Source organism: Anarrhichthys ocellatus, unplaced genomic scaffold (assembly GCF_004355925.1).
Source record: "Anarrhichthys ocellatus isolate YVR2014 unplaced genomic scaffold, GSC_Weel_1.0 scaffold15, whole genome shotgun sequence".
Classification (NCBI taxonomy): Eukaryota; Metazoa; Chordata; class Actinopteri; order Perciformes; family Anarhichadidae; genus Anarrhichthys; species Anarrhichthys ocellatus.
In genome coordinates this window covers 1,845,736-1,855,015 of record NW_022280045.1, presented here as the reverse complement: position 1 = coordinate 1,855,015, position 9,280 = coordinate 1,845,736, and the positions used below count along the sequence as shown (strand labels likewise).

The 9,280-nt window shown below is 41.7% G+C and overlaps 1 protein-coding gene across 1 annotated transcript in view; it reads right to left on the bottom strand.

Annotated features, from left to right (window-relative positions):
- Positions 1-1,464: 1,464 nt before the first annotated feature.
- Positions 1,465-9,280, bottom strand: part of col6a1 (collagen, type VI, alpha 1) — a 22,856-nt gene continuing 15,040 nt past the window's right edge. Inside the window, exons 27-35 of the mRNA XM_031855268.1 lie at positions 7,542-7,577; positions 7,155-7,191; positions 6,969-6,977; positions 6,738-6,871; positions 6,313-6,413; positions 5,137-5,323; positions 4,073-4,244; positions 3,937-3,966; positions 1,465-3,574 (exon numbers count right to left, since the gene is read on the bottom strand). Coding sequence (XP_031711128.1) covers positions 2,970-3,574; positions 3,937-3,966; positions 4,073-4,244; positions 5,137-5,323; positions 6,313-6,413; positions 6,738-6,871; positions 6,969-6,977; positions 7,155-7,191; positions 7,542-7,577 — 1,311 coding nt within the window. The 3' untranslated portion in view covers positions 1,465-2,969. The remainder of the gene's footprint in view (positions 3,575-3,936; positions 3,967-4,072; positions 4,245-5,136; positions 5,324-6,312; positions 6,414-6,737; positions 6,872-6,968; positions 6,978-7,154; positions 7,192-7,541; positions 7,578-9,280) is intronic.

The window sequence follows — 9,280 nt, the reverse complement described above, 5'->3', positions numbered from 1 at the left end:
GGTATTTGGGGGAGTCTGCCTACTACACTGTCACTCTGCTGCATCCAGTAGTTAAAGAATAAATCAGCTTTTTCTGACAACCTGAGTCTTTATTAGTGGTCATTATAACGTTTTACTCGCAAAGTTATGTGCTTAGGTCAGGGGACATGATGACATCACTAAAGATCAACAAGGTAGAAAAATGAGCAGTCAGGTGACAACAGTGAAAAACAGGTAGTAAACATACTCCCACTTTTTGCCTAGTTTTGCGGTTTTGGGAGGCTGTGCTTCAGCACAGAGTTGCTTGAGCATAATGCGAACGTCAGTATGCTAGCATGCTTGTGATGACGATACTAACATGCTGATGATTAGAGATAGCAGCAATATGTCATTTGGGGATAGCAAAGTGGGGCATATCCAGTGGCTGGATAGAATAGTTCTAAAGGAGTGTGTGTTTTAGCTGTTTGGCTGGAGGGAACGCTATATGGGGATAGCCCCATGCTCAAAATGTTAGCCGAGTTTGGAAAAGCAACAATACGCACGCCCAAAGCCTTTGGCAATGAAAGCAGATGCTACACAATTAATGCAAAGTGTGGCTGTTGCCCCAATGCAGTTTGACAGCATTTCATTTTTAGAAGATATACTGCAGTCACCATGAACAATGTGGATTATCTTCGACAGCACAAATTTGAAAGCAAGTCATTCAGTAGTTAGGAAATATTAGTAGATATGTCACTCGAGACAAAAGTGAAGGTAATCGATCGATCAACCATGCTCTAGAGTCGCATCGCTAGAATAGCTAACAACTGTGCACACAGCTACAGAAAATACAATAGGTCAAATCTGCGTGAGACAGCAAAATCTAGTGACTGAAAAACCGAATAGTGGTTTTAAAGTTTGCTGCCATTTTCTCTTTTAGACCCCGCTGTAGCAATGTAGCTGCAGGTCAGCAACGTTGGTGAATAAATGTTATGAAGGGTAATAAACAAGCTTAGAAGTCTATAGCCATGCCTGCGGCTCTGTGAGGCTGTACTCATACGCATGCAGCGTTTTGAGCTAAATGCTAACATCAGCAGGCTAATATGCTCAGAGGGACAATGCTAAAATACTGATGTTCAGCAGGTGCAATTATGTTTTACAATCTTAGTTTAGCATGTTACGGTACTATTTGCTAATTAGCACTCAACACAAAGTATATAAATAAAAGTAATGGAAAAATGACTGTTTTGACAGGATGATGGTGCTCGATGAAAAGTCAGGGCATCACCAAAGTCTGAGAAGGTTAGCGCTATGTCACTATTGGGATAAAATTACAATATTTTTCATTGAGCTTAGTCGTGATTCATCGTCCAGTGTTTGAATTTCACAGAGAGTTAATCTATTTCAGAAGAGGATCTTTAGAGTTGCATGAACATATAAAAATGCATCTTTGTATACGGGCTTTGGCAGTCATAGATTTGTGTGGACAAAAGTGAGCTGAGACACTTTGGTGTAGCAACCTTTATTGAAGGAGCTCTCACAACACTGAGGTTTTGTATCCTCAGGTAAAAATATCTTCTTTAACATGGGTAAAGGCTGATACACTGAGACTAATAGCACCACAGATAATAACAACAGTACAGAGACTCTGGGCCACTGATGACAACGAAACTGAAACTTGAGGGGATCATAAAAGTTACACACTGTTTTCTGTGTGTATGTGGGTGTGAGGGCCTCACAGCATGAGTCCCATAAGTTTCTTTTCCAGATGTTTTCCTACCTCAATGATGGGGCACCTAAGTGTGTGTGTGTTTGTGTGTATGTAACAGAGGCCTCTCTGCTTCACAGACAACAAAGAACAGGTTTCTGTCATTCTGTCATTTGAAATAGTGACCCCGGCACAACTGTTTATAGAACAATCACCCAGGGCTACACATAAAAAACCTCCACACACAGAGGCGCTCACACACATACAGATACACACACTACAGCTAGACTCACACATGTTGAGTCCAGCTGTGATGTCGTCATTATCACCAGGGGAAGTGTGGATTGGATTGTTTTGAAGTCTGCCTGATGTCATTTCCTGTTTTCCCTGTCGGTTTGGTGATCAAACAAATTTTTCAAGTGATGTCGGGTGTGACTTCACAAAGTTGGGAATAAGTTATGGCTTTTACAACTGACCTGTGCAAACCATAAACAAAGTGGATTAGCCAATCACGCGTCAACATTCCAGGTTCACAATTATTTCGGTAAAACTAGCACTCGCCAAAGAATTTGTAAGTTTTCCATCGACAGCTGGTCTGCCTATGTCGTAAAATTGTGACACCATAACTCCGACACCTCTTGAAAAAGTGGTAAGAGCTACAAAGAGGAGTCCACATTTAACTCTTAACACAAATCCTTCGAATGGCAGGAGCTCCAAGTCATGGAGTGACAAGATGAGTGTAGCCTTGATGAGCCATCTTCAACCCACACTTGTTAGTTTAAGTAAGGCAGAGGATGGGTCCAGACTAGTTGAAAATGATGCAGGGATGCAGTGTACCTGAGTAGAAATCAGCCCAATGCATTTAAATGCTATACATTTAGTTTAGTTGTGGCCTTTATGGCTCTCCAGGGACGAAGCAACCCCTTTCGAATTGGGATATTTTTAACCCTGAAATTGACTTTCCAGGCAGCAATTTCTAACAGTTGTGTAATGTCACAAGTAGTAATAAAATTGTTTAGGCTAGCACCATCTTTTGGGTTATAGTCCAATGATCTCAGCACAGAAAGTGGAATGTGTACACAGCCTGAGATAATCTGCCTTGGAAGCTCAACTCAGGGTAAAAAAGTCCCAGGTACACTTCATTAAAACATTTAATTTTGACCGTCACACATTTTGTGACAATTATTATTTTTTATTTTTTTAAAGTACTCGAACACAGTGTATGGTAAATGAGTGAGACTGAATATTCATATTGGGACTAAGAATCTAAAGCGTGTTGGTCCTGTTGTTCGGGGCCGTGCACTCAGGGGATGGACACCCGGCGGGAGACTGTTTGGTGGAAGACCCCGCGAAGCAGAGAGGTGTAGTCTGCGACACGGAACAGGTGGCGCTGGGCGTAGCCGATGTCGTCCTGCCGTCCCTTGCTCACCAGCGTGCGCAGGTTGACCTCATTGACTTGGCTGCCAACGGCAATGACAAAGACCTCCACCCCGGCGTCCGCCACCTCACGAACGCGCTTCTCCAGCAACGGCTCGGTGACGTTCTGAGACCTGCCGTCAGAGAACAGCATCAGCTTCTTCTTGCCCCCCGATGCGTCCCCACGACCACGTAAACTCTTCACGGCAAATTCCATTGCCTCCAACACGTTGGTGCCGTCGTTTTGGAAGGCCGCCTGTTCAGTTTTATAGGTCAGCATGGTCAAATTGGAAGTTGGCGCCTGCTCCATGCTGGCGCTTCGGCTGTACTGGCCCACACCCATTTTGACGGTGGCCCTGCTCTTCCTCTCGGCAGACAGGAAACGCTTGGCCAAGCGGTTGACAAAGGTCTTGGTAGTGTCGAAGTTCTTCTGCCCAACGCTTGCCGAGCTGTCCATCATCACCAAAATATCGGCACTTTCAGAGAAAGTGACTGCAACACACACACACACACACACACAATAAATCTGATCCATAGCGGTTTCCAGTGGCTCTGTAAATAACAGTCTAGAGAGGTATCAAGGTGAAAGACAGCCAGATAGCATTTATACAATTCACTTGCACATTTCATGGCTCCAAACCGTTGGTTGTTTTATGTTTTATTTCAGCTCTCATTCCCTGTGCGTCTTTGTTGTGTCTGATCATTTGAATGAATTTTAAACTCATATAGACCGAATATCAGAAAGAGAGAAAATGTTACTAAAGATATAAATGGCAAACTGGGTCAACAGCGGTAAGATCGGGTAAACATTGAAAACAGTGAACCATGGTACTGGTGAAGAAAAACAGACTTACTGGGACATTTGTAGTCTGGGCACTTCTTATCTGAATGAGAGAACAACAGGGGTTAATAAGACAGTTTATTTGGGATTAGTAAAAAATATTCACTTGATAGAAATGACATACGGTATGTGTGTGTGTGTGTGTTTACCTTGACAGATTCTGGATGTGAGGTTCTGCAGGAAAGAGTCATCGAGCAACTCGGCATAGTTGTCCAAGACAAAGGAAAAGCCTGGTTTGGTGTCACTCTTACAAACCAGTTCCCCAAGCTGCTCTTGGTTGGGTTCACGGCCTGAGTAGTCCTTCACTCCTAAACCACCCACCTGCAGGGGAGGAAGGAGGTTTTTAATTCAGCGGGTTCTTCATTATTTCTTCATAAGTTATTAATTATTATTGTATTTATATTTTAAACAAACAGTGTGGCAAGGACAGTCATTGACCATTTCTAAAAAGGTGTCGACTAGTTCTTCGTGGGAGATCTTTTATATATTTTTCACCCAATAACAATGATCTCCTGTCGTCAAAAAAGGGAGGAGCACCTGGCTGCAACGTCAAACGTTTAATCCCACCCACCATGATTTAGCCCTGTTTAGATTGGTTTAACTGTGGAATTCGGGCGGGGTTAAATGTCGTTTCGATGCTAGTTGGAGGGTAGAGCGTCACAACTCTATCGCCATCGTTTTTCAAACCCACTTTATTCTTTTATAAAAACTAGGGAAAATTTGATAAAAACACCACATGAACAGCTGGGATTGGTCTATGTTACTTTAACATTTTGTTAAACATTACTTCCAAAATCAACTTTCTAATTAGCCTGTGAATTGGTAATCGCTAGCGCTCTGAGAGGCTGTTTACAAAAGAGCCACGATCTGATTGGACTAAACCCAGCAGGCTTTTCTGTCCTGGAGATAATGTTTCACTGCAGTAACAACACTACTGCTATCGAGCAGGGATAGCGTGAGGCATTGCTGCTGCTTTAACACCACCCACCTGGAAATTTTGAGCATTCAAACACACCATTTCCTGCATTCTGGTGAATTTCTATGCACTAATTTAAGGTGGAAATGTTTTTACTTATGTTAAGGAAAACACAACATTTCAAGCGTTAGGTGACTAAACCTGCAGCATATTTCAAGACTGATGGCACACACTCCTCTCTGTAAATGCCCGGCTGCAGGCCCGTTAGTGTCGTCTATCCAGGTGTATTGTACTTACCCGGAGATCTTTACCACAGAGCACGTTGAGGGGAATCCTGTCCCTGATAATATTAGAACGTCCGTCTGTTAGAACGATAACCACTTTGTTGTCATGCGTCATCAGGTTGAGTGTGTTGGTCAGAGCGTAATCAAGGGCCTCGCCTGTGTACGTGGCTTCAGCCAGCCAGTCCATTTTTCTCACTTTCCTGTACACACACACACACACACACACATTTTACAACACAAAAATCAACATATTTTTAAGGAAATCAATGAAATAAAAAAACACTATTACGTGCAAATATAAGGATTGATCTATTTTATTGTTTATTCATTTATTTATTATTTGTTCATTAGAGTTACATGTCTGGATTGTGTTAGTGTAGCTAATTGGGAGCAGGGGAAAATTGTTAGCCTCCGTCAATAAATTCGTATTCACATGTAGCACTGTGTTAGCCAGAAAGCTTCTCACCAACCCATGCACGAAACACCAGCACCTCTAAAGCTCTCTCTTAACAAGTTGTAGCGCATTTGTTGTAGAAATATAAATATACATAAATAGTGAAACTGTGTTTTTCCATCCTAACAGCAAAAACTTTTGCTTTGACATTTCTGCTGGTGTACAGATTAAACAAACGAGACACAGCATGTTAGCTAACATTAATATTTAGAAGTGTCGTAGGTTAGCTACAACACAAAGAGACCAGGCTAGCTGTTTCCCCCTGAACCCGTCTTTATGCTAAAATAAGCTAACGTCCTCCTGGCTCCAGCTCCGTATTAATCTCATAGACGTATGATGACATGATTTTTGATCTTCCCGTCATTCTTGGAGAGCAAGCTAATATGTGCAACTCCCAAAATGTGAAACTATCCTTTTTAACTACATTTAATTTCATATTTAAAATAAACACGGTAAATACACAAATGTGTAAATAAGACTACTGAGATGCTGCAAAGCCCTTTTGATAGAGCTAACTGTATTCTCTTGCTTATCTCGTTAAGCTTAAGCTTGGCTGAACATGTTGTGGGGCAATTTCTAAACTGGGGGCTAAGAGATGATGTTATAATTAATCTTCTCACTCTTAATAAGACAGAACACTGTTGAAAATTGCACGTGTGATGACGCTGAATCGCTACCAAAGAAGCGCAAGCCAGCGAGGCAGACAGGGCTCTGGTTGAATGCATGTCAACTCACTCTTTAAATGCGATGAGGCCAGCGGCTCCCAGTCGGACAACTTCTTGGGCCTTCGGTCCACTGTACTGGACTACGCTCAACCCGGAATCATTGCTTGCAAACTGGAAAGAAAATCATTGCATGGTGACTGTGTGTTTTGGTCTGTGTTGTGTTATGTCTGTGAGCATGTGTTTTCCTGTGTCAACATTTCTGCATCCCACCCATCCTGACTAATTATATCCAAACTGGAAGGGGAGAGTCATTGGAGAGACATAAAAGCAAGTTCCAAAACCAAGAGACAATATCTTTCATTTACATTTTTCTATTTTGAGGTCTGTTCTCGGGGCAGCGTTTCCTAACATCTCTTAAAAACGTTTTTGGTGTCATTTTGAATAAACACATGCCAGTTATCCAACAGAGGCTAAGATAAAAAGCTAGGCCATTACCTTGAGTTGCTGATCTTTGGTCAGTCTGTCTATGACTGTGATGATAAAGTCTTTGGCGAGAGCAAAGTTTGTGGCACCGATACTCTCTGAGCTGTCCACAATGAACGCCAGGTCCATAGCCGCACACTTACACTCTGGGGACATAAACAAGATCGCAATGGATGACAACAGCCTTGGAGCGGCGCGAGACAATGATGACGATGACTTTGTTTTAATTGAGCACAAACTTACCACAACAAGCTGTGGCGCGATTAGGAAAGGACGGGGGAGAAAAACAAACAAATCAAAGTTAATTAACGTAACATAACCTGGGTAAACCCTCACATTTTTTAAGGTTTCGATTGCATCAAGCACTGAGTTGAAAAGGGCAACGTGGAGTACATGTGGCTTCGTTTCTGTTGAGCGTTTTCAACTTACAGCAGAGCTTCATGATGATATCCAGAATTTCACATTCCTGAAGAGAGAAGGTGGAGTTCAATGTTACAGTACAGCAATGCACTGTTTGATCACATTACATAACTTTATGTAGACTAGATTGTTTCAAGCTACTCCAGAATGAAAAAACAAAACATGACAGTGGTGATATTTTACACGGAGGACTGGGCGGTGAAAGGCTACGGGGTTTTGTGTTCAGGAAATTGAATGTGTAGCTTTCGACTGAACCCACAGTATCAATTTCAGGGTGAAAACTAGCGCAGCTTCAAGGGGGAATTAGGTCTGAGGTCCTTAGCCGCCCTGTCATGGGACGGAAATGAGGGCGAGGGTTTAAATGAAATGGACTGATTCAATATTTTTTATACTCACATCAGTTCCTGGTGGTCCGGGAGGCCCAGAAGGTCCCTGAACAGAAAGGGAGAACGAGTGAAGAAAGAAGATAGATGTGTTTATCTGATCAACGTCTATCTAGTCTGACTTCAACATGACAAAGCAAGTACTGGAATACTTTTTTATATTATTTTAACTGGAATAAAAACAGATTCTTTGAAAAAAAAAAAAAAAAGAAGAAAAAAAGTGAAAAAAAAAACATCACTCCATTGACTGCAAACCAGAATCCCTCAGTCACCGAACCCACATCCACACCCACACATTTGTGTGCGTTGCTATCTTTCTGCAACAACATGTGAATCTTTCAAAAGTTCATTGCCACAGCATTTAGTTTTTTGTTTTTTTCACTCGGCTGCAGAAAAACCATCTGTTTTGTTTTAAGAGACATTAAACTCAGTTTAAGAGCATTCCTTTCTGTCACAAAGATGCCAGCGTAGCTTGCATATGTGCACACAGGCAAACACAAATGAGAGAGAGAGAGAGAGAGAGAGAGAGAGAAAGAGAGAGAGAGAGAGAGAGAGAGAGAGAGAGAGATGGCCGTTAATTTTAAACGAGAGAAACAGTCCAAAGAGCACATGACGCAAACTGTTCGTACAGAAATATGCGGCAGAGACACAAGCCAGAGGAGAGATGGAAAGGAGAGGGAAAAAGGGAGGAGGAGGGGTAGAGACAGAAAGTAGGGAAAGTGTGAAAGGGTAGAGTTTGAGGACTTGGGGAACATGTCTTCATGCACCGTGTTATATTTAGATCCAATCCTTGTTCATCTTTTCACATGATCCAATACCACAAGCTTTCACTTGCCAGTTGGTGAATGGGAAATTGAACTACACTACCTTTCCCACATGCTCTGAGCCAAACTAAGGGATGCCATTTTCTTTGCATGCAGTTTGATGTTTTGTTGAGTGCTGAGATTGGCTAACTTTAGCTCATTTTACTGGGATCATTAGCAACCTCTGACCACAGCTAGGGAAATACACAGTGCTAAGCTTTGCTCTGTTCTTGTTAGCACAACCTATTAAAGGTCTAGTTGTATTCTGTATTCCTAATGTCAACAAATCCCACGAGAAGACCGAATCCAACAATTAATCAAGCTTTGACATTCAGCTCCATTGTTGTCGAAAAACTCTTTAAAACCCATCAGAGCTACACCATTGCAATGAGTGACATATCCCTTCATTATCATTAACATAGGGACTGTAGTTTGTTTTGTTTACTGTTCTGGTGCTGTAAACACTCACTAGAGCACCAAATTTGTATTAATCAGCAGCTGAAAATAGTTCCCAACAAATACACTGTTTTCTCCTGTTTAAGTGATGTTTATAAATGTAAGCATATTTTCGTGAAAGTCTTTGTCATGAGCGAATGGGCTTGTGCCACACTCAGTCACACACACACAAAAATATTATTTGTTTGGCTTTATATATGTATATATATATATATATTATAGGCAAATACAAATGTAACATTCAGTAGACCTAAGCTAGGCTAATCTTAGGTGTAGCACAATGTTCTGCTGTAGGTATTTACAACAGTGAAACAATAAAATGACCCCAAAACTATGTTTGAATGTGAGAGTAGATAAATGGTTTCAGAGGGAGGGGTCTACTCTGTATGTGAGGACAGCAGTCCCTCCAGTGTCTCAACTTGCATATACATGTAGAAAAACTTACAACACACACACACACACACACACACACACACACACACACACACACACA